The sequence below is a fragment of the Chenopodium quinoa genome, unplaced genomic scaffold (genome assembly GCF_001683475.1).
Source record: "Chenopodium quinoa cultivar QQ74 unplaced genomic scaffold, ASM168347v1, whole genome shotgun sequence".
NCBI lineage: Eukaryota > Viridiplantae > Streptophyta > Magnoliopsida > Caryophyllales > Amaranthaceae > Chenopodium > Chenopodium quinoa.
In genome coordinates, this window is record NW_018744420.1 from 1,003,694 (window position 1) to 1,029,438 (window position 25,745).

Below are 25,745 nucleotides of genomic sequence, written 5' to 3' on the forward strand. Positions count from 1 at the left end.
AGGAACTTACAATGCAAGACTGGGATTGTCCCCCTATTAAAAATAGGGAAAATGTTTTGTTGTTTACAAGGCCGCTCGAAGAGCGAGACTGTGAAAATGCATGGCCGTGCTCAGATGGATTTTAGAAATCATCTGCTTATTGACAGTCAAACTCGGAGATCGAGAAACACTTCTGAACGTAATAAGGATGATGATGAATCTTATCTTATAGTTCACGAAGAAACATTAAGAGACATAGGAAATGGGCTATACACTGTATGCACACTTGTCCGGAAGGACAAGTGGGAGATTGAAAGGAATGATGTCCTTCCAACAAGTGTATTCTTCCGATAGAGGGTTCAGAATTATTACAGAGTTAATTCTTCAGTAAGATCAAGTGATCGGAATGACTAGGTGGAGGCCGCTTCCGATCAGTAATATCAAGGTACAATTGATATTACAGCTTAATCTTAACTGAACCCTTCGGGTCGAACCCAATCGAATCACCGATCCGAGACAACGAATTAATCGGAAAGGATTTAATGAGTCGACAGAGTTTTACGAATACAGACGTCGGATATCGAGCCTAAGGCGTCGAGGCCGAGTGTCGTAAAATCACAAGCGACAAGTACGAGCGTAGCCGTAGCACCACAATGGTCTAACCATGTGGATGCTAGGCTAGTTCGAGCTAGCATGCACCTAGCATGGCTAGGCGCAAGCCTAAGCACACTAGGTGTGCTAGGCACACCATCGCAGCCTAGGCACACCATCGCAGCCTAGTTGCACCATCGCAGCCTAGGCGCACTATCGCAACCCTAGCATCATGCCTAGGCGCTATCGCAGCCCTAGCATGATGCCTAGGCACCATCGCTGACCATTGCAAACACTAAGCGCACCAGGGGCACCAGGCAGCCCATCGCAGCGCATCAACGTGCTTGCCTGGGTGCGCATAGCAGGGCCACACACGCACCAAGCACAACCATCGCAGTGCTAGGCACTGGCGTATGTGCATGTGCGTGTGCGTGCCTCACACCAAGCACAACCATAGCAGTGCTAGGCACTGGCGTGTGCTAGTGCGAGGATGCCTAGCAGCATCGCCCAACACGCATGCTAGGCCCTTGCGTGCGTAGGCTCGTTGGCTGGGCTAGCAAGGTGTGCGAGGCATGTGCGTGTGCGAGAGGTGCAGCGAGGGATGCGAGTGTATGTGCAAGGCATGTGCGTGTGCGAGAGGTGCAGCGAGGGATGCGAGTTTGTGGTCGAGAAAATGTGTGGGAGTGCTAGGCCAGCGCCAGCACGCTAGCACAGCCCAGCACTAGCACGCAGCAGCGCCAAGCATCGCCCAACACAGCACGCACTGCCTGGCTGGGGATGCAAGGCTGCTGGCTGGTGCTAGCTGGCAGCGCTAGCTGGCAGCCAGCCAGCCCTCCTTGAGCCGGTTTTGTGCTTGCTTGTGGGGACCAATCAAGGGCCTTGGGGAGCAAGGCAAATGGTCCCCCCACCTAGCCTTGGCCATCACTCCTTTGCACATGGTCATGCCACTTGTCGCAATATGATTTAGTTGATTATTTATTTAATTTGGAAATTAAATAAATCATTGATTTTTCAACTCTCCCACATTGGTGGGAGATTGAAAACCAAGGATCCATTTCCTTATAAATACCCTTCAAGGGTGTTGGAAATGGACAACCTTGAGTGGAATTAAAAAGGCAACTCTTGTATTTAGAGTAAACCTTTGATTCGTAAAACTCATAGTTTTGTTTGTCCGGGTCTTGACTAACCTTCAAGACTTGGGACGCTCGAGTTTGGTCGAGGGTACGATCCGTCGGAGATCTCGTAGTTTCGGGATTTTGAAGTAAGAGCTCTTCGGGAGCGAAGCACGCAACAAAGGTATAATTCTTGTTCTTAGTCTTGCTTGATTAAGTTTATTATGCTTGTTAATTGCTTTAATTAAGGGGCGGGTCTTGGGGGGTTTCCTTCCGCGTAGTATCGGGTCACTACGAAACCCTACAGAATTCCGTCGGAAGATTAATTTCCGACGGAATTTCGACTGATTCTGACGGATTATTTCCGTCGGAATCAAGCTGTTTTCTAGTAGTGTAAGTCCTCTGTTAAACCTTGACTGAGCTTGATTCCCTGTTTCCGACCAAACCTTATAACACTTGCAGCCGAGGAATCGGTGCTGAATTGGTGTTGACTCGGAGTTGAATCGGCCAGAAGCAACGTTGGTTGTGCGTTTCAGGTACGTTGTAAATGTCGTTTCAATTGATTTAGAATTCATGCATTTTTATTTGGATTGGCTGATATACGTGGTGAATTGGTTTCAAATTTACGCAATTTTCATCAACATTGGCATAATCTGGTGGTACAGAACATTTGTATCAGGGCGGAAGCGGTTCTTCATAACAACTATGTCCTGGTTCTGCAGAAATATCGAGGCAAAATAATACCAAGAACACAACATAGGGCAAAATCAAGAGCAACTACTGACATGTAGTTGCAGATTAAGGACAAAGAAGCAAAGCTTCAACTGTTTTTGCAGGATTGAAGAACATCAAAAATGGTGAAGAAGTAGCCTTCGGTTGAGAACTAAAAGAGGAAGAGAAAGACCGGTAGTGCAGCCACTACAGAAAATATCGCGCAAAAACGTCTTCTGTAAACGGAAAATTCCTATTACTTTTGTAAATTTATTTTTTAAACGATTTGTTAGAAAGCAAACGTGGAATTATTCATTGTTCGCTTATTTACAACAATGCTACGGAGATAAACATTTTTGTTTCTCTTCGAGAGTAACCTGGGCAACCCCTTTAAAAACATGAGCACAGTTTGGAAAAGGAAAAATATACTTTAATAATCCCAACTATGAACGATTTACTTTTAATAATCCCAACTAAGGTTATCTAATAATCCCAACTATAGGGTCAGTTTGACTCCAATGATCCCAATGACTAGTGACCTACTAAAAGAGTTTTTTCTTTTTTTGTTTTAATCGTCATGTGTTAATGGTCCAAAACTAAAAATTAAAATAAACATATATTACACATAAAAAATTAAATATAAAAAAATAAAAATAAAACCGAAATTCCAGCCACCCTAACCTCAGCCCCCAACCCTTCCGAAAACTGGTCAACCAACCCCCCCTTAACAACCGAAAACAGCCAACGACCTCTACCACCCATCCCCGACCCTTGAAACCACACAACAACCACCAGTTCAGCCTCGTAGTTACAAGGCAACCACTGCGCACCAGCCATGTACCACCACACCGCATCTCACAAAAAACCCTACAACCCATCTCAAAACACCGACAACAGCGCTTCCAACAACCACCATATCTCCCTCATCATCTCGCGCACCAGATCAGCAACACCGTATGTTGCCGCCATGGCATTTCTATCGTCCGTTTTCTCCACCAACTGTGCCATTGGTCTGCTAATTGACGTACTGCGGCCGGCCGTTGTGTTGGTTTTGGGGGTTGGGAAGGATCGGTCGGCCGTTTTAGGGGTTTATAAGGGGCGCCCGGCTGGTTTCAGGTGGGGTTAGCCGGTTAGGGGTGGGGCTAAGGGTTTTACGGTGGGGGAAGGGGGGAGAGAGGAGTGGCTGGGGTTTTTGGGTTTTTTGTTTTTAATTTTTTTTTTCTTTTTTTAATTTTAGACTAATCACGTGCTGACATTTGTTATGGTTACCTATTATAACAGGTCGTTGACTCGTTTTTGATCGGTGAGGACTGTTGGAGGCAAACTCATAGCATAGTTGAGATAATTAAATAATAAACTTTAGTTTGGAAAATCGCCACAAGTCACACAATGTAGAAAACCCAAAAAGCAATAAAAAAAAAATTGAAAAAAAAGAAGTTAAATTGTACGAGTATACCCTTCTCTTTGTTCTCGTAACTTGACTATTTTTCAGCGTGCAGAGAACAACCTCTGTAGTCCCAATTCTCGGAGCTCCACCATGTGGAGAACCTCCCTTTCTCTCTCTTCCAAGAGACTACTTTCTCTCTCATCAAATCTAAACCCTAATCCTATTTCTTCTCTGCAAAAACGTTCTCCATCTTTTGACTCTAGTTATGGCGGATTGAGCTCTTTCTCTCATCTCTACTCCTCCACAATCCCTAATGAATCCAATAAAATCGGATTAGGGCTTAATCAATTAGGGATTGCTGCTACTGCTACTACTACTGCTTCTGTCGATGCTTCGTCTTCGCTTTCTCGCGATCTTGTTGGTGTTGTTTCTCATTATGGTCGCTGTTATTGGGAGCTTTCTAAAGCTAAATTAAGGTATATTTCAATTTTGCTTTAATTTTTTCACTTTTAGCCTGATTTTGGATCATAATTGTTTTTTTTTTTCTCATTAAAATTGTTTGTTAATTTGGGGATGATGCAATTTATGATGATACTAGATTATTCACTTGCATTTGGGGCTGTTTTGTTTATGAATTGAATGTGGAAAGGTCAAATATTGTGCTTCGATTAAGAATTTGCAATAGAATTGGATCATTGTAGCTATAGGATGCGTGTTGAGATCTTCAGTTTGCCGTTGAAGGGAGTTGTCGGCTATTCCGGCGGGATTAAAAGGTGTTGAATTATAATTGGGAGGATCTGTATTGCTGTAGATTTGTAGTCAAACAATGGAAGCTAGGGCATGATTGTTATGTTGCATATTTTGCTATCATATGACAATTCGAATTAAAGTTTGAACTTGCAGACCTATAGTACTATATGACTGAGGGTTAATGAAAGCTTGCGTCTGTGAAAAGTATTGAGGCTAAAATTAATGAGATGTATCGGTACTTGACTCCTTATTTGGTGTTATAGGAGACAGAGGCATAAACTAGTGCGTAAGGTAAGGTTCAATGCCTATCAGAAAAAATAAAATGGAAAGTTTGCAGCACTTCTGATGAGCTAAAAGATTGAAGATATTTTAGGTTGTCGAAGCAAATTTACATGTGGTATGGTTTAGAGGTAATTTGTCAACTTTGTTTAGTGTAATACATGGAGTAGGATAAACATGCTTTGCTTGGTTTTCTCATGCTCCTTATATGTAGTGATGCCCAGATACATAGCTAGTTAGAACTTAAGAAGGTGGGTGATTAGAGGTTAACATCGCAAAATATGGTTAAGTCGTTAAGTTGAAGTCTATTGCTGTATGTCTTGTTTGAAAATCCGTATAGTAGTAGTTATATAAGTTAAGGATGCTGGCAAAACTTTTGATCAGTGTCTTGATTCAGATAAAAGTGAGGAGAAGGGTATAGGATCTTCCGATTTAAAATTGATTCTGCTATTAATATCTAATGAATATCATACTTTCTGTTTTCTTCTTTATTTATGAAAGATGATTGTCTGACTCCTTTATTTATTTATTTGTATATTCATTTATATCATTCTGATTATGTGTATAAATCTCAGCATGCTGGTGGTTGCAACTTCTGGAACTGGATATGTTCTTGGCAGTGGCCAGGTCATTGATCTTGCTGGCCTTTGTTATACTTGTGCTGGGACAATGATGGTTGCAGCATCTGCTAACTCTTTAAATCAGGTTAGCTGTTAGATTTTCCTTCCACATGATGCCATTTCCCTAAACGTTTGGCTGCTAAATGATAAAAGCACAATTGTTATTTTATTTCATATTATTACATCATTGCTCTGCTCCCAGTTTTATACTTTTACCCTCCCATCCTTGATGCCCTATTCAGTACCCTAACATTCCACTTAATAAATCTCTCCCACTAATTAAGGTTTTGGCTGAACATAAACTTTTCCATACATACCCATGTGTATAAAAAGTGTGCCAAGGTGCAAGACAACATGGGCTATTTTTTGGCCCAGGCATGACAATTTTTCTGAGGTGCACCAGAGGCACGCCTAGGCACACATCTTTAATTTTATTTTTTTCCTGCATCGTTAAAAACTTAAAACTAAATTAAATGCACCTTACTAGAGATATTTAACCAATTTGTCAACCCACATAAATTGATGTGCATATAATTTATTGATATTTTTCATACCCACAAATATACAATGAAATTAGGGGTTTCTTAGTTAATTAAACTTGAATGGATTGCGCACACAGTGAAGGTATGGATTCAAATGCCCATATCTGTCTGAAGTTGTTTGGTGTAATCCTACAATGGACTGGACTATGTAACATTCAACCATGACAGATGTAATTTTTTCATAATAAATCCAAAAATGGTAGAATCTGTATACACTTCGTATAAGGAAAAAATAAATAAAATTTGAATGTCATACATGCAAAATAACAAGGAAAAAAAAGTTAAAAACAATTAAAAAATTACCATAAAAAATAATAAATTTTACACCCCAACTTTAACTAATATCAATTCACCCACCCCCTCCAAAATAAGAAAATTTCCATTGCATCAATGAAATATTCTATCTTATCTACCCAACAATTTGGGAAAAAAAAGTCAGTCACATTGTCAAAGAAGAAGAAAGGTGGTCTGCCCAGTGATGGTGGTTGGACCTAAGTTGGTAAGGAGCTGTTACTCTTGCTGCTGTTGCTTTTTTGTCATCTTTGATATAAGTTAGGGCTTGTATCAGGGGTGGAATGAATTCTGAATCTTAGGTGATGAGGTGGGTATGAGATTTTAGGGGAATAGGGTGGAGTTAGAGCCCTATTAATATGAGGTTCCATAGTAAAAAAAAAACAAAAAACCGACCAAATAATTTATAAGATGGAATATATTCTAACTCTATTGCAACCCATTACAAAGGTCTAACCAAACAGAATCAAAATTTCATAACTTTTGTAGATAAATTTTTTTTTGTCCTTTACTAGGAAGAAGAAATTCTTATGTTGAGCTCTCATAGACTTCATACTTCTGGTCTTCTAGCTTAGTAGCCCATTATGACTTTCTCAAAAAAGGCTTTGTTCTCCTTCATTCCTCATCTTTATTACTCCCGCTGTTTTTTTTTTTTTTTTTTTTTTTTCCTTGCAATTTTGTAACTGATATATCTCAAGTTATATATTACAAATAATTATAAAAATTACATATTTGGAAATTAAAAGTTGAGACGAATCTAACAAGATCCCACATGATTATTCTTTGAATAATAGAAAAGACATTAAAGTTTATGATTCTATTTGCATTAAAACCTCCCAAGATTCCAAATGGGACAAACAAAAGATACGAAGGGAGTAAAAAGTTTTAAAATAAATGTAAGAGCTTCTAAGCAAAATTTAGTTGATTAAAAACATGTCAAGTTTGAAAAAAAAAATAATAAAAAAAAAAAACGTTGTCCAGCCAAAAATGAGTCTAGCTAAGCAAATTTTTAGTAGAATTAAATAAGTTTTACAAAATATAATAAATATTCAGCAAAGTTAAGTTGAGAAGAACAAAGTCTAATCTAAGCTAATTTTAAAGCAAATTTAGTAAAAATTGGGAAGTGTATTCCAAGAGAGATTTTACGCATATTTCCATGTATGATTGACTTAAAATTAGGATAATCTGCGTGAGTTTTGGCATCAAAAGGCTGTTAGACTTATATGCTATAAAAACAGTAAAAACTTATCTCAACGGGATGCGAACCAAATGATAGTAGCCGCGTCGTGGATAACCACTGACCTAAAAGACGATTCCGCGTTACCTTCCGGTGTAGTAGACGCAAAGCGGTCGCCCTAGAGGTGATCATTGAGCGGGCCGGGCCAAGGTCCCAAAATTCAGTCCGTTTCTCGGATCGAGCCGACGGGCCATACTTCGGGCCGAAAAGTTTATGCCCAAACCCGCCCAAAATGACCGGGCCAAGCAGGCTTTTCGGGCCAAGCCAAAAAACAACTAAATTTGCATAAAAATGATTTCCCAAGTCCGCCCAAAGTTTTTGAAAAATCGGGTCGGGCTGGAAAATTCTGCCTAAAACCCACCCAAAATTGGGCGGGTTGGCCGGGCCACATTTGATCAGCTTTAGGTCGCCCTCTAGGATAAGCACGGCGCAAGGTGTGCACTCACAAACCCGACTGGAACCCAGAAGTGTTTAGAAGTTTAGAGAGTAGAGAGTATATGTCAAAAGAAAGTGTCTAGGTTCGTTTAGCCAAGCAACCAGATACGTTACACCAAAACGGCAAGAAATAAATCTGCCAATTAATTAGCCAAAATCAAGGACTAATTAAACTCCAATAGTCAAAATATAATTGAGAAAATTCTCTTACCAAAGTAAGAAAAAAAGATAGAGAGCCCACCCACGCCTGCCCATTGCATTCCCCAAGACCCCAAGTCCACGAGTCCCGAGTCCCAAGGCCGGCCCCAGCCTGACTAGACTCGGTGCGTGTGTGTGGGGTATAGTCAACAACCCACTTGCCGCTTATTCAACTAAGTAGGACTAAGGTACCACAATATTCAAACAAGGGATAGCACTTTTTTCCTTTCAATGTGGGACATTTACCTTACTTTTATACCACTCTTTTCTTTGTTTTTCATCAAGAATTTCCAACAATCCCCCACAGATTCGAAAATGAGAAAAAAAAAATTAGGAAAAAATGAATTATGGCAAAAACAAGCAATTGCATAAATGCCAATGTCTCGCGACTTGAATTGACACATAGTGAACATCAAGCTATGATCCATTTTCTACCAAGTGACCTTCGTCTTGAACTTAAAAGGGGGTTAGGGACCCGTCACTTGAGTCACACAATTGACCATGTATAATATTCTGAAATTCCGCGTATAAAGTGACACATTATATTGGCGATGCTCATAGGTGCTAAGCCCACGAAATACTCATACGAAGCGGCCACACATCCACACCTAAGTAGGTGAATCCCATCAAGTGTGAGCTACAACACACCTTCGTTAAGAGCCATATGCTCAACCTCTTTCTCATTTGTAGCAAAGCACAAAACAAACATCTTGGGATGGACAAAAATAAAATATTGTGCTTCCGAATTATTATATAATGTTCTCCTTTAAACTCATAATGAGTAGGAGTTTATTACTTTACAATTCATACAACGGGCTTTTGCCCCATCCATTCCGATGTTTCCAACTAGTTTTCTACATAAGCCTTTAGTCAACGGATCCGCAACATACTTTTTGAACATTACATAGTCCACCCGACAGCTTTATGCCTAAGACGAATGTGTCTCTTCTTCCCATTGTAGGCATGGTTGTTTGCAACAGTAATTGCAGCTTGCGAATCACAATGAAGTGCAACTAAAGGAGCTGGCTTCCCCCACAGTGGAATATCAACAAGTATGTTCCTCAGCCATTCTGCCTCATGACCTGCCAGTTCAAGAGCAATAAATTCAGATTCCATAGTAGACATAGCAATACAAGATTGCTTATTAGATTTCCATGATATAGCTCCATCCCCAAGGGTGAAGACATAACCACTATGAGACATCCAGTTGGCATCATAAAAGCCCTCCAAAACTCCTGGAAAGTTGGAGTAATGCAAACCCCAATCCATGGTACCTTTAAGATACCTAAGCAATCTCCTAATCAAATGATCACTATTCGGGTTATGAGTGTACCTACTCAATCTGCTAACAGTAAGCACTAAGCAATGTTAGGTCTAGTATAGTTCATAAGAAACATAACACTACCCATAATCCTAGCATATTCAGACTGATGAACGAGATCACCTTTATTTTTCTTTAGGTGGAAACTGGGTTCATATGGAGTTCTAAGTGGATCGACATTAATTGAGTGCTCTCCCTTGTGTAAATATTGTGGTACCTTAGTCCTACTTAGTTGATTAAGTGGGAAGTGGATAGTAGACTATACCACACACACACGCGCGCCTAGCCGAGTCGGGTCGGGCTTGGCCCCCGGGACTCGTGGACATGGGGTCTTAAGGAATGCGATGCGTGGGCGTGGGCGGGCTGTTGGATGTGGGCCCTCTATCTTTTTGGAGAAATTTTATCTTTTTTTCTTACTTTGGTAACAGCATTTTCTCAATTATATTATTTTGACGGTTATAATGTAATTAGCCCTTGATTCCGGCTAATTAATTGGTAGATTTATTTCTTGCCGTTTTGGTGTAACGTATTTGGTCGCTTGGCTGAACGAACCTAGGCACTTTCTTATGGTATTTTTTACCTGCTTCTTCCCTGCTTTCACTAGTCATAATACACAATTGCATAAACTCTCTTCTCTCTAAACTTTGAAACATTGCTCTTTGATTTCTGGTTAAATATTAAAAGTTCCAGTCCGGTTTGTGAGTGCACACAAACTCCCACGCCGTGTTTATCCCGAGGGCGACCGCTTTGCATCTACTGCATCGGGAGGTAGCGCAGAATCGTCTTTTAGGTTAGTGGTTATCCACGACGTGGCTATTGTCATTTGGTTCGCATCCCATTGAGATAAGTTTTTACTATTTTTATAGTATATAAGTCTAACAATCTAAAAGACGAATATGGCTTCCAAATTCTGATTCCTGATATGTCCAAGTTAGAACCACTTGATGGAAAAAATTATAAACATTGGCTGTTAGGATGCATTTTTATTTGGAACAAATTGATGTTGCTTATGTGCTCGATGAAATCGTTGAACGTGATGATAAGAATGCTTTATCTGATTATGATGTTAAGTTGCTAAGGATGATAGAACCTTTTAAGCATGCTATTGCACTATATGTTGAATAGTATGTTAGATCATCAAGATTGTTAGACTTATATGCTATAAAAACAGCAAAAACTTATCTCAATGGGATGCGGAAATCTTTCAAAGAGGGAGGCAGTTTCTCAATAAGAACAATAGCAAGGGTTATATCACAAATAGACAAACCTTTAGCACCCATATTAATACAAACATTATCATAAGCATGCACCTGATCAATAATAGGTTTATCATCCTGAATTTAAAAACTCAACCACTTATTAACACAATAACGTTTAGTGCAACAACATGCCTTTAAAGGTTCTATCATCCTTAGCAAACTTAACATCAGAGATAAAGCATTCTTATCATCACGTTCAACGATTTCATCAAGCACATAAGCAACATCAATTTGTTCCAAATAAAAACGCATCTTAACAGCCCAACGTTTATAATTCTTTCCATCAAGGGGTTCTAACTTAGACATATCAAGAATTAGAAATTTGGAAGCCATATTCGTCTTTTAGATTGTTAGGCTTATATGCTATAAAAACAGTAAAAACTTATCTCAATGGGATGCAAACCACATTACAGTAGCCGCGTCGTGGATAATCATTGACCTAAAAGACGATTCCGCGCTACCTCTCGGTGCAGTAGACGTAAAGCGGTCGCCCTCCAAGATAAGCACAGCGCAAGAGTTTGTGTGCACTCACAAACCCTACTGGAACTTAGAACATTTGCACAGAAATCACAGAGTATTGTTTAAAAGTTTAGAGAGAAGAGAGTTTTTGTGATAGTGTATTATGGCTAGTGAAAACACGGTTATTTATAGGGAAGAAGCAGGCAACGGTTACCACAAGAAAGTGTCTAGGTTCATTCAGCAGCAACCATATACGTTACACCAAAACGGCAAGAAATGAATCTGCCAATTAATTAGCCGGAATCAAGGGCTAATTAAACTCTAACAGTCAAAATATGATTGAGAAAATACTGTTTCCAAAGTAAGAAAAAAGATAAAAAAAAAAGATGTAAATTTCTCCAAAAAGATAGAGGTCCACAGCCTACCCACGCCCGCGTATCACATTCCTTAAGACCCCGAGGCCTGAGCCCGCGTGTGTGGTATAGTCAATAACCCACTTACCACTTAGTTAACTAAGTAGGACTAAGGTCCCACAATATTTAAACGAGGGAGAGCACTCTTTTTCTTTCAATGTGGAACATTTACCTTACTTTTATACCACTCTTTTCTTTGTTTTTCATCAAGAATTTCCTACAAAGGTTTGGATAGCATTGAAGAATTGATGTGCATAATACTGTTTTGCATTTGGGGAATCTGGTTTATATGGTTAATTTCTGTAATTAAGGTTTTCAACTTTCCATTGTCACGAGGTTTTCTTTAAATGATACAAATTTTGACTAGTTTTTTCTCTTCCTATCAATCAGATTTCTCCCAAATTTCCATTAAATTTTGTGTAAGACTATGGAGTATTGGGGTAGATGATCTATGATTAAATATATAATTATTTTTCAATTGTATGCTATTAGAGTTGTTAGAGTACACTATTAAAGGTTTAAAGCCATTGTTGGGGAAACACGAGGTGTAACCTTCAATTCAAGGTGATAGGAGGTTGGAACATTTAAATTAAAAATCAGTTTTTTAAACACCCTTACTAAACCAGGAAATTTTGGTTATGTCAATTGAAAAACCTTTACAAGACGACCTAACTGAAACGATGCAGCCATATTTTTGTACCATAATATATGTAGTTCTTTCACTAAATTTAGATGCCCTTTTTATCCATTGCTGATACGGCATATAATCTCATTGCAACTTTCTATGATGATGATGATGATGTTTTCTCGTTGATGTTGTTATTTACTTCAATCTCTTAGGTTTTTGAAATTAAGAATGATGCTAAAATGAAGAGAACGATGCAAAGACCATTACCTTCTGGGCGTCTGACCGCATCACATGCAATTGCTTGGGCATCTACAGTTGGGATAGCAGGCACTAGTTTATTAGCGTGCAAGGTAGCAAAATGATGTTTCATACTTCCATTACTTTATGTTGTTCTGCTTTCTTTTTCTTGCTTACTGCTTTATGAGACCAAGTGACTAATATTGCTGATCCTGCAACAAGGTTTTTGCAGGCTAATGCCTTGGCAGCTGGACTAGCAGCCTCAAATCTTCTCCTGTATGCATTCATTTACACTCCAATGAAGCAATTACACCCAGTAAACACATGGGTTGGAGCAGTAGTTGGTGCTATTCCACCGCTTCTTGGGTAGGCTTTCTGTAACGCTCAAATGCTCTGTTTGTGTTGTAGATTGTCTAGTTAGCTCAGCTTATGCTTTCCTTTGTTTATCTTAAGGTTTTTTTTTTTATTGATTATTGGCTTAGTGCTTGAAATCTCTTACATTCTAGATATCAAGTAATTCTGGTTCATTTTCTGGGTTCAAGTCCAATTTCTAGTGGACCCTCTTTCTTTATGAAGTTCTTACAGATGGGTAACATTGAAGTTTCTCTGATGGTTGCAAATAAATGGTAGAAGAGATAGAACCTCTACTTTGATGTATCATGAGTTTGTTAATGCTTTATATTAGTTTTAAAGAGACTTATTCTCGGTTTTCTTGATAATTAGTGCGTGATGGTTTTGAATGTCAGTGATAAACAAAGTAAACAACAGTGTAGATCATTATATCCTGCTGCAGACTGAATCAGGAAGTGTGACCATACAGTTAACAGGCACAATGGTTTATTCTAAAATCAAAGGATCTTTTGAAGTGTTGAAAATAGGAAAAATTGAAAAGAATAATCCCACCTTTGGCACATCTTCTCAAAATAATCCCATCTTTGCGTATTCCAGAAATAATCCCACCTTTGTACCCCATATTCTCAAAATGAGCCTTTTTACCTTCAACCTATAAAACAGGTTAGATTTTTATTCTTATTTATATTTTTTATTTTTTTCCTTTAATCCCTCTTCTCTCACCTCACCCCCTCCATCCCTGTCAACCACCTCCACACAACCACCACACACCAACTCCCATGCAAACACCACCGCACAACCACTTGTTCCTGCTCCAGTGTCCATAACAACAACCACAACTCACAAGCCACAGCTATTCTGCAGCCCCCATACTCAACCTCAGAACTCCAACTCCCCTGCCCTGCCCTGCCTTCTCTTACCAACGCGCATCAATTGCGAGCTCAACCACCACCAAACGATTACCCCCAATCCTGCGAGCTTAGCCACCACTCAAAATCCTCTTTCTCTTTCTTCTCCTCCTTTGAAGCTCATCAAACCACCCACCTCCCCCACTCCTTCAATGGCAGAATTGGGGCTTCAATTAATCTGAAATTGGGCTGAATTGGGGCTGCAATTGCTGAATTGGCGAACCGAAAGTATGATGCGGTTGACCGGTTGTTGATGTTGTGCGCGGCAAAAGCGGCGCTGCTGGAGGTGTTGGTTTGCGGCAATGGTAGTCTGGTAGCTAGCTGGCTGCGCTTTTGTTGTTGTCGATTTGGGTGAATGGTTCAGGTGGGGAGTGACAGGGAAGGGAAGTTGATGTTTGGGGTTTTTTGTTTTTTTTTTTTTTTCCGGTGTGTGGGTGGCTGGATGTGGTGGTGGTGCTGCATTAGGCGGGAGGGAATCAAGGAAGGCGGCTGCAGTTGGGTCTGGTTGGCCGGCTTCTGGCTGTTCCGGCAGGCAGCTGATCTGACGAGGGAGGGGTGGCTCTTGTTGAGCAAGGAAGAAGAAGTTTTTTTTGTTTATTCCTTCAATTTTAAAAATAAAAAATAAAAATAACCAATTAGAAAACAACACGTGGCAAAATACCTTCAAAACCGGTTACCAATTTCACTAAGTAGTTAAAGACTCATTTTGAGAATATGGGGTATAAAGGTGGGATTATTTCTGGAATACGCAAAGGCGGGATTATATTTTTCAATTTTTCCTTGAAAATAAGCAAAAAATTAAGAATAGGTTTGGGTTAGGTAAAAAAAAAAAAAAGTAAATTAATTTGTCTTTTTATGTGTTTATTACTTGAGGAGTCACATGATTTATTTTTTCTGGCAGCTTCTCCTTCTCCTATATTCTTATTATTACTATTATTGTATTTCCTTGCAACTTTTTTTATTCACTGAAAAAGATTAATTATTTATTTTCATATTTTCTTAGCAAAATAATTTCTAAAATTTTTACAAATATAATTTATTATACATTAGCTGCCAAGTCCCTGTACCCATGTACAAATCTCGGACTGAATTTTGAGATTGACGTATCGGACACTCAGATCCGTATCTGTGTCTGATCCACCTTCCTGAGTCCATGTAACTAAGGTTATGAGAGTTGTTAGGATCACAAAAAGAGGGGGGGGGGGTTGAATTGATTCGAGGAATTCTTAGCTAATTTTTTCGAAATTAGTTAGTTAAGTGCAAGGGAATATTTTCATGATGATAATTTGACAATTTCCAAGGCCCAATAGGAAGTGAGAAACCGCAACCAACTCAAACTTTTCACCATATAGGCCAAATGACTCTGTTACAAGACTTACAACTATTTAAAACTTAGGTCAAAACTGACCCCTTCATGAACTTGAGTTCCAAAGCAATTGTGCCTCCCTTAAATTTTGATTGTGGAAATAAGGTGATAAAATATTAGTGGTCCATACGATATAAAAGAAGTGTGTCACTTAAAGAGGATAACTTATTTCTAGCTAGCCTTTGAATTGGTTTTTCTCATGAAAATTTGTTCTTCGCTGGCTTTCTTATTTCCCCAACCATAACTCTTTACTGGTAACTACAAATGAGAAGAAAAAAAAAAATTACCATTTGCAGTAGTCTTGTAAGCTAATCAATGATGTGATCCTCTAAAAAAAGGTGCCTTATTTTAACATGTAGAATGGGAAAAAACTTAAAATATAATAGTTATGGTTAGAAAAAACATACCATTTGTAGTAGCCTTATAATCTAATTGATCCTCTAAAAAGAGATGTCACGTTTTAACATGCGTGTAGAATGTGTCATCCAAGCAGAAGGAATAGGTGCTTCTACTAGGGGGCCAGGCCCAAACTGGCGTTTGTAGAAGATCTGCCATTGATCTGCATGTCTAAGATCTCCAAACTCGTGATTCATGAAGGCTTATCTCTGAACAGCTGCTTTTAGTAAAATCAATACAAATAATAAACTATAGATTATAAACCACTATTAATATTACTTGATGGAATTATTATTCCAATGGAGGGACTCTAACCTTCTTATCATTGCATTGTTATCTTGTTATTAATATGTGGGATCGACAGTTAAGATTGCAAGGTATCGATAGTTAAAGTTGCAAGGTATGGTGGGTCTGCCTAGCCATTGTTCTGGAGCACTTGCAAGTTTCCTGTGAATATTAGTTGACTTATGAAATAAGTAATTGGACATGTTAATTTCTGGTGCAAGTATAGCTAATTGACTTGCACCAACTTGTTATACAGTTTACTCTATGCCCCCCCCCCTCCCCCCTCTCCCGGCGCGCTGTAGCTATTAATCTGTATTTGAACTTGTTAGAAGTCCCAGGGATCAATAATTGATTAAGTTTTTATTTATCCAATGGTCTTCCACTCTGTATTAGTTTGTTTATATTGAAGTTGCACTTGGATATATTTACGAAGATTCCAGTGCTAAATAATTTGGATAAGACACTGCCGTTATTAGTTTTGAGATCATACTCTTGAAAATACTAGTGAAGATAGCGGTACTCTTGAGTCTTATTGTTATGACAGATAACATTTCTATACTATCATATCACACGTAGAAGTTTGCGTGCATATTGGAAATGTTTTGTTATTAAGCTGACATCAATTATTGGTGCTGCAGGTGGGCTGCTGCTGCTGGTGAAATTTCTCTTAATGGGATGATTCTCCCTGCTGCTCTGTATTTTTGGCAAATTCCCCATTTCATGGCCCTTGCATACTTGTGCCGTGACGATTATGCTGCTGGAGGGTATGCAACTTTTGAAATCTATGGACTTTAGTACTTTAAGCAGTTTCTGATATGTTTTATGTGAAGCTGTGTAAGTATTGGGATCCAAATCTGAAATTGACATCACAGTGGTGAGAAGAGGAGAGTAGATTGTACTTGTTGTTGCATAGAGTTTAACTAGATGTCTATCATACAGTTCACTCTTTAGGACCTAAGGGATAAAAACCACCAACAAGAGAAACTGCTACTGAGAGTCTGAGATGCATGTAGTAGTATACTTGGACTTTGATCACATTTTGACCTTGATATAAGCCTCCTACTTTCATAGACAGCTTTGCATCTTAAAAATTGCCTTCATGTTATTGTTACAAATCCTGATCAAATGAAATGATTATGTATGTACTTGCTAATATTGGCCTTTATAAAAAAGATATACACAAGTTACAGTTTTGGAGCTGTATGTTGTAATATCATATTGTCAATTGGAATGTCAGTGATAGTAGGCTGCATGTTAAATGAGATGTGGCACTAACACCTATGGCAAATTCATGTTAATGGTTCATGCCAAGAGATTATATTTACCAGACTAATATATCCTCAAAATGCTATTAGCTATGTTGTGGTATCATATTCTTAGAGTTTGTCTTTTTTACATACAGGTATAAGATGATTTCTCTTGCTGATGTCTCTGGTCGAAAAACTGCCTTGGTTGCGCTGAGGAACTGTCTATATCTGGTTCCTGTAGGTTACTTGGCATATCAATGTGAGTGACTCCACATGATTCATATACTAATTAGCAAAAATTACTTGGACATAAGACTACTTTCTATAGACTAGTATTATTTTCATTCTGCTCCTTTGGATTCGTTCTGATGTTTCATATGTCATCTTTGTTATTATAGGGGGATTAACCTCTGGATGGTTTTGTCTTGAGTCATCATTGTTTACTCTAGCGATTGGTGGCACTGCAATGTCTTTCTACTTAAACAGAACAACAAAGAATGCTAGGAGAATGTTCCTTGCCAGCCTTCTTTATCTTCCAGTATTTATGTCAGGGCTTATGTTTCACCGTCTATATAATAATTGGCAGAGCTGTTTGGTGGATGATTCAGCTACAGAAACTGTTCCATCATCAAGGTTTATGTCAGAGAGTGAGTCTGTTGACAATGAAAAGCAACTAAAAAATCCGGCTTCTGGTAAACTAGTCCGGCCACCTGTTGCTTATGCCTCTGTCGCACCATTCCCTTTCTTGCCTGCTCCATCTTACTCGCATTACTAGAAACTGAAGTTTTTATTGCATAATACAGAATACATCTTTTTTCCTTGTATATGTAGATCATTCTTGTTTCCTTTTCTGTTTACTTACAATGGATTCAGTTAAAGCTGAATCTGCAGTGGCTATTCTTATGACTTGGCGAGTGCCAGGTGAATTTTTGTCCATTTTTGTTTTCTTTGATGTAGCTCTCTGTTGGCTTGTAATTTTTATTCTCAATAAATGAGATTGTATTTTGATTGGTCACTTTTCATCATTTTAAAGAAGGCAGTAATATTTGGAAACTAAAGTGAACTCTGTTAAGACCTGCTAGTTTTCTACTCATAAACTACCAACACTTCGTATTTCAGTGTCTTCCTAGAAGTTTGGTATTCAACTCTCTCCCCCTGCCTTACCTTTTGGGGGGTGAAGCCTTAACGATGTAGCTGTCCCGAGATGGTGATTTCAAATTTTAATCATTTGGTATCTGGGTAGGCAGAACCGCTGAAGTCCCAGAATTCAAGTCCTTTAAAGAGATTATAATTATTATTTATTTATTATGCCATAGCTAGGGGAGCTTATGAGACAGGACGAGACAACTTATAAGCTACATGAGCTTAACTAGGTCAACACTCGTCACTCGGTTCTCTAAGCTCAATCTCGACAACAATCAATTCTCTACAACTTGCGAGCTACTTAGAACTCTGAGTTGATTAACATCAATTCAACCCAAACTCAAACTCGTATCATAAGCAAACCCAAACTCAAACTCGTATCATAAGCAACTGTTGTCATAGACGTTCCTGTTTCCCTGGCACAGTGGTATTGAAGCACATACAAGTGACAAGTTAAAACAATATATGCAGCTGATGAGGATTTATTATTATTTCAGGACATAAAACAATATATGCAGCTGATAAGGATTTATTAAATTTCAGGACATAAATAAAAATGGATAAAATCCAATGGCCCAAATCTACCAAAAAGGCTGCTGTTCTCATACACACAAGACATTTGCCATCATCACATTTCATCGGAAAAACAATTCCCCACACCTATTTTCTATATCTATGGCTTTACATCATAACCAATGTACACTAATTCACACTGTTTTGCATTTGTATAAGTTAATCCAGGGGTATAAGAATTTCCCGCACAACAGATAATCTCATAGAATCGCTCCTCTCCAACGATAGGCAGAAAGAGGCAAAAAAAGAAATGCCTCATGTGGAATATCAAGTCCAGATGTCACACTAAATTCCACATTCCACTTATCGAAGCTTGATGGTTTCATTTGGAAGTATAACATTTGGGTTTCGGATATGCGGATTAAGTGCAGCTAATTGTTTCCATTTGGCTCCACTGCCATGAAACTTAGCAGAAATACTCCATAAGGTATCTCCTGGTTGAGATGCAACTGTGGCTGGCAATGAAGATTTGGCAGCAATCTTAGGTTTCATAAATGAATTTTTCCCCTTCCCCATGCCATTTGCAAGCAACCAACGTGATCCTGATTGCTGTTGCGCACTACTGCCCCACAGCTTTTTCTTACCAGGCTCAGATTTTAAACCTGAAACATGCACCTCACTGATTTTGTACTGAGGAATAAAGTCCTGTTCCGGGATTTTCTCTTCAGGCTCCTGCTTCTTCTCTTCCTTGGTAACTGACTCAAGATCATCTTCATCACTGCTGTCTTTTGGTGCAGAAACTGTGCTGTATATCTTTGGCTTCGGAGGAACAAAAACCCTTTCCACTTGAATCAGAGCAAGCATTGGAGTGCCAACTGGCTCATAGTCTCTTAAGGGGTCACGAAGTTGGACCATCAAGGCAACAGTGAAATTGTTACCCAATAAGCCACACCTCCTTCCAGAACCTTTACCCTGCTTTTTATCTCCCTTCCTCCCAAACATGTTTAAATCTGTGCTTTTGGCATGGTGGGCAGCTAAAAGCTTTGAAGTCCTCTCACTTAGTCGCTCATCTTCGTCAATTTCACCAGAATCCAGCTTCATCCATTCATCCAACGTTAAAGATAAACTCATTAGCCCATCATCGCTATCAACCCCACTGTCCTCAAGGGCTAATAGCTTCAATCCTGCAGCTCCCTCCAAACCCATCGACGCAATGGAAGTTATACCTTTCCTTTCAACAGCTGAGACTTCCCCGATAGACTGAGCATGGATGTTTGAAGGTGCCTCCTCATCTGACATGCCAGACTGTATTCTCAAACCCTCAATTGATAGTGCTTCAATCTTATCCACTGCCAATGGTGCTAAATCTTCTAAAGATACAAATTCTGACTGTGCCTCATCAGAATACAAGCTTGCACTAGTTTTTTTAGATTTCCGGCCAGAAGAAGGTTGTTTAACTTGTTTATTTCCATCAGATACATGAAGGCCATCTCTTCGCTCATCTTGAAGCATATATTGGCTGGGTATGAGGGAGGCAGAGAAACAAGATAGTCAATTAAACAAAGCTAAATTGCAGATGAACAGACAGAGTCAAATAAAAAAACATATTTAAAAAAATAAAGACTCTAACCTTTCAGACACTTCCACATGAGGTGCAGCTTCCCAAGCTATTTGTTGCATTGTTCTTCCAGTGATATCTTCCAAAGGCATTAACTTACTGGCTTGCACAGATAGCTTTTCAAGTCCTATTGAAGCCAAATTCTGTAATATATCTATTACCCCAGACCCCAACTCAGCAGGAACCACAACAGGACTAGATACCTGCATGATTAGGCTGCCACCACTCTTGGCATTCGTAAAGTGGTTAGGGTTCATGGATCGCAAAAATCCTCCAGTCTCGGTTTGAACAAATGGACCTAAGCCTTCTCCAAGGGAAGGTAACTGTAAGGATTCTATAGGAGGGAGATCAATAGGACTGCCAAATCCACCTCTACTGTCTGGTGGAGAGCTCTGGAAAGCCATCTCGTCCAAGCCCCATTCTTGCATAAGTTCTTGTGTTTCCAAATCTTCCATAACTTTGGCCCTAATCTTGGGATATTCATGCTGATCTACTCTTAAGAAAGCAGAATCCTCAGAATACTCCTCCCACCCAGAAATAGTGGGAGCATAATAGTCATAATCTTCCATTTCCTCTTCATCAATATCAAAACCAAATAACGAACAACCACTAGCCTCTGCTTCCTTTTCGAATTCTCTCAAGAGACGCTCTCTTGGAGACTCAGGCTCTGTTTCAGAATCAAGGGCAAAGGAAGAATCTTCTATTCCAAGCATGCTTAGAAATTCATCAGCAACAGTGTCTGCAAGGTCATCCAAGCTAACTGAAGGCGTTACCATGTTTGGCTCATCCTCATTCTGGTTTTCCTGATCACTCGATTCACTTTTGGCCTCTGGGGTGTCTAATCCTTCTTTCTCAAGGTCAGCAACATTGCTCAAAACTGACTCCAGATCTTCTAGAAGTGATTCTTTGGTGCACATACTCTTTTTTGCGGAGTTGGAATCATTTGTTACATTTTCATCTCTTTTGAAGTCAGCTTCCATTTGACAAGATACTCCAGCATCGTTGTAGACTACAGAAAGATCAGAACTCATTACATCTTGATTATCAACAATTTTTGCCCCATCCTCCACATCTTGATTATCAACAACCTTTGCCCCATCCTCCACATCTTGATTATCAACAACCTTTGCCCCATCCTCAACCACATCTTGATTATCAACAACCTTTGCCCCATCCTCCACCACATCTTGATTATTAACAACCTTTGCCCCATCCTCTACCAATGTTGTCTTCTCCTCCAAATATTCCACCCCCTTCTCAACAAACGAAAACTCAGAATTCTCATCATTCAACATATTTTCCTGATTAGAACCTGATGGAGAGCAATGAGATGACTTTACAGGTTTGTCATCATCTGTAGGCACTTGAATTTCACGCTTATCCTCAACCAAGGAGTCTGAGTCTTCCTGATCAAACTTTTGATACAGCATGCTTACAGAGCTAGATAATTCAGACATTTTTGAAGATGGAACCTCATGGAGAACTTTTACATCATCCATAAAACGAGTTGTTGTAGATGACTTTAAATTTGAAGGAAGGCTTCCAGCACGCCTCATCGAGCTCTTCACATCACCTTGATTAGATTTTACATGATTCCTGGCAGTTGACTTTGAGTCCAAAAGTTGAAGCATATTCTTGTTATTATGAGCAGTACCATCCCCTAGCACCAAATATCCAAAACTAACATGCATGACAGCACCTTTTGCCTCACCTGATAGCTTAAAGCTTGTTGTCCATGTCCCGGAACTCTTCTCATCCTCCAACTCCTCCAATGTAAGCGGAAGCAGCCTTGTGAGATCAACACGATGCTTTCCTAAATCAAGCCTTGGATGCCCATAAACTGCCGCATAAATTAAAAAATGCTTTGCTTCATACTTGGCAGAATGGTGTGGACCACTCCTACTGCCATAAACTGAACAAGTATGAGTTAGTTTCTCCTCAAATCCAGCGGCTCCTTCGATAACCTTGATTGGGCTAGTGACTACTTCTCCATCCCTTCTCTTCCAGTGAACACAAATGTTAGTATCATTGAATTTAGAGGGCAACCCTTCAATTTTATGGACTTCAAGACTAAAGCAACAATTAAACCTTCGATTTCTGACATGGGAAAGAGCCTTCAAAGGTTTCCAATTCCAAATCGACTTCTTCTCCTTGGTTGAAGGGACATCACTGCCATGCTTTGATGTTGGATTGGGCACCAATACATTATTCTTATCAACTGTTCTAGGCAGACTTCTAGCTGCAGAAGAGGAGCTTTTTGACGGATTCCTGTCCAAATAGAGTGCCTTGCTAATACTTTCAATTTCATTTAACAACTTCCCCTTACTGGAATCGTCAGTTCTTTTATATCTAGCAGCATCTCGTGACGTCATGATCCTACTGGCATTGTAAAAAAAATAATCAAGTTAGATTCAAGTCTAACATGGCTATAGTTCAGATGCTAAGATGTTCCTGGCATGACAGAAAAACAATATAGTTCAGAATACCGATGGAAATAGTTGTGTTAATTAGCTTTCTTTGTTCCACAATACTCATCACTTCAGACTTCAGAATACCAGTGAAATAACTTTATTCAAATTTAAACAACCTTGTGGAACCAATATAGTTATACTTGTCAATTTAGAACACCATGCCTTATAGCCAACAAAATTTTAATCAGTGAATAAATTCTCCAGACAACTCCTTGATACTCACAATAAGCTTATTCTTTGTTTTTCCAATCTCTTCTACTCATTTATTTAGCACATTTAAAGTTAATGACAGATCAGCTGTCACAGATGAAGCTCATGTTAAAATGGCCACTGAGAAGAATATGTTTTTAATAATAATAAAAATTCCATAGAAAAACAGAATCAAAATCTTGAAATTTGGATGTGCAAAAATGTCATTTTCTTCATTTTTTTTTTCTTGAGAATAGGCAACCCTAAATTTATGGTATTTATTTACAATAGCCTTAAATGTAACACAACTATAAGTTTGCCCACATAATATGGTTCGGCATTGATGTGATTCTCTTTAAAAATGCACCATGTCCACAGTATTTCTTTAATATCTCTGTTAAGGCATTCACAAACTTATAATTCTAATACAATTAAGGTTACATCAGGAGATATCTTAGCCATTCAAGGTTCTTTTGGGAAAAAAACTTATGTTCAATGTTAGCTTGTATAAATTCCCTCTATTCTTTGAAAATGATAAGGAATAGAATAATAAGCATCTCAAAGATGTACTCCCTCGGTCCCTTAATGTTTGCCCCATTCTCCATTTTAGTTAACCCTTAAAGTTTTCCTAATACTACTTTGGTTGTAGGGGACCAAAATTTACTCTCACACCCAGTAAGGCCACTACATTCGGTCACACCACTTTTCTTTCTCATCAATTCATCCGAGCTAACAATTAAATAAGTAGGCATTGCTCCAATGGAAAAAACAAAAAGGGACGAAAGGAGTAGAAGAATATAGATATGTCTTATCCTCGACAACACCACCAAAGATCTTGCATGAAAGTGGAGAACTAAAAAGCACAAGTCTAGAACTAATAATATTATTAGCTTAACTACTTCAGCTTAAAAGCACCAGCTCAAATGTCCTGCTAAATTTTTTTACCTTTATTTGCTAATGGGCAACTGGTTACTTAGTTGCCTCTCTAAGTACTAATTCGATCAAAAGCATTTTCGCAATTATAAATGTAAAGCGGAGCTCATCTACTCCCCCATGCCTATAAAGAGGGCCTATCTTATAACACAGGGTTACTCATATGGTAACACTAATAATTACTAAAAATCTATGAACCCTCCTTCATTAAGTCTACCACATAATTGTCAACACTAAAGCTCCCAAAAGCGACAGCTAATTACTTCGATATAGACCTACTTCTTCAATCAACCAACATCATATCATATCATAATCATAAACACTCAGCTACCTAACAAGCTTAAGCTTTCATATTTAATTTGAAACCAACAAAACAAAGTAAAAGCCCCTTCTCCTCAACCAATTTAATTCTTCCAAAATTATTGCATATTAATATTAATTTAATAATTAATTTCAACCAAAATAGGTACCACGAAAATAATGAATTCTTCATTGTCAAATAATTTATTTGTTTTTAGCTCCCTGTAAATCAAACTTTACTGATAAACAGGTCACCTACCAAACAATCAATGGTGGACCCAGATTTTATTTTTTCATATTTAGCCCTAAAACAACCAATGTTTTGACAAAATTATTCAATAAACCCAATATTCCTATATTCATCCATATCTTGAATTAGCAACTAAAACTTTCCAATCACCAAATTCAAACCCAATTTTTAACATCCCAAATGAGCAAATAATCTCAAGTTTCAATCCAAAAAATTTCACAAACAATTAATCAGCATAAACATCAATGATTAAAAATCAACAACAAACATTTTTTTTTTTTTTTTGGAGATGGATTATAGAAATTACCTGAAGTTGAATGACGATGTTGCGAAGTTAAGATTAAAGTTCCTCCGCCATTATTAGATCTTGAGGAAGAAGAAAGAAGGAATTTTGGGTTGAGTTAGCGTTTGGGGGTTTTCAGACAAAGAAGAAGAAGGTATTTTTGTATTGAAAATGCGTCGAGAAAATGACAAGGAGGAGAGAGAAAATGGAGGAGCTTCTCTTTCAAAATTGAAATTGTTTTATGCTGACTCGTCTTTAACAAAGAAGCTGTCTGTTGAGTTGGTTTTAGGCTTTGTTCACTTGTTCTAAAATAAGATGCTTCTTAAATTTTTGGCCCGTTTGCCGTTAATAATCCCACCTTTAGATTATTATTTAATAATCTCACCTTTATAGGGTATCTTCTTCTAATGATCCCTAATCTGTTGGTAACCGGTTTTATAGGTTACAGTGTCATGTGTCGTTTTGTGATTGGTTGTAAAATTTTTTTAAAAAAACTAAATAAATATTCAAAGTGTAAAAAAAAAAAAAAAAAAAAAAACCCAAACCCCCACGCCACCCCATCCCCACCTCCCATTCACTCTCCGGCTTCCCCCATCACCACCACCGTAGAACCTCCCTCTCCATACCCACCCAACGAACCGCCTCCCCTTCACCTAAAACCACCACGACTACCGCCCTCCTTCCCCTAAAATTAAACTTATTTTGCGAGAGAGTCCATTTTACTTTGTTCTATAATTATTTATTCCCACCATATTTGATTTTTGGGTTTTAATCAAATCTTCCAATTTTTTCATCAAAATATCAAACAAATTTGATCAGTGTTCTTCGTCAATCAAATGGGTTCCAACTTCCAACCCAATCAAGGTTTCACCTTTAGATCTCATGAGGTGCTATTTTTAAGGGTAATTTCGAGCAATTAAACACGTCATTTGAAGACTCTTTTGCTGCTGCGATCATCGTTGAAAATCGTGAAATTGTCATGTTTGTTACAACCTCCATTGTTGTACTCACTGGTGTTGCTTTCGGCGCCTGGGAAGGGCATA

The 25,745-nt window shown here is 38.6% G+C and overlaps 2 protein-coding genes across 3 annotated transcripts; one reads left to right on the top strand and one right to left on the bottom strand.

The window, feature by feature from the left end:
* Positions 1-3,444: 3,444 nt before the first annotated feature.
* LOC110696943 (protoheme IX farnesyltransferase, mitochondrial-like) lies at positions 3,445-18,060 on the top strand. The gene is made up of 7 exons (XM_021874281.1): positions 3,445-4,256; positions 5,385-5,514; positions 12,425-12,562; positions 12,682-12,815; positions 16,394-16,519; positions 17,158-17,261; positions 17,401-18,060. Exons 1-7 carry the CDS (start codon positions 3,931-3,933, stop codon positions 17,775-17,777), a joined length of 1,335 nt encoding a protein of 444 aa, XP_021729973.1. The 5' UTR covers positions 3,445-3,930; the 3' UTR covers positions 17,778-18,060.
* Positions 18,061-18,598: 538 nt separating this feature from the next.
* On the bottom strand, positions 18,599-24,945 carry LOC110696944 (protein PLASTID MOVEMENT IMPAIRED 1-RELATED 1-like). Of its 2 annotated transcripts, none has more exons than XM_021874283.1 (3): positions 24,727-24,945; positions 20,289-22,652; positions 18,599-20,177 (listed from the first exon to the last, which is right to left on the bottom strand). In XM_021874283.1, exons 2-3 carry the CDS (start codon positions 22,646-22,648, stop codon positions 19,022-19,024), a joined length of 3,516 nt encoding a protein of 1,171 aa, XP_021729975.1. In that variant the 5' UTR covers positions 22,649-22,652; positions 24,727-24,945; the 3' UTR covers positions 18,599-19,021. The 2 variants fall into 2 exon arrangements, with proteins under 2 accessions (XP_021729975.1, XP_021729974.1); XM_021874282.1 differs by having other exon boundaries at positions 20,289-22,655.
* Between the last annotated feature and the right edge of the window lie 800 nt (positions 24,946-25,745).

Coding starts and splice junctions, on each gene's coding strand:
- LOC110696943 (XM_021874281.1), top strand. CDS start 3,931: ATGTGGAGAACCTCCCTTTCTCTCTCTTCCAAGAGACTACTTTCTCTC. Junction 12,563..12,681: donor CTAGTTTATTAGCGTGCAAG/GTAGCAAAATGA, acceptor AGGTTTTTGCAG/GCTAATGCCTTGGCAGCTGG. Junction 16,520..17,157: donor GACGATTATGCTGCTGGAGG/GTATGCAACTTT, acceptor TTTTACATACAG/GTATAAGATGATTTCTCTTG.
- LOC110696944 (XM_021874283.1), bottom strand. CDS start 22,648: ATGACGTCACGAGATGCTGCTAGATATAAAAGAACTGACGATTCCAGT. Junction 20,178..20,288: donor CATGTGGAAGTGTCTGAAAG/GTTAGAGTCTTT, acceptor CCTCATACCCAG/CCAATATATGCTTCAAGATG.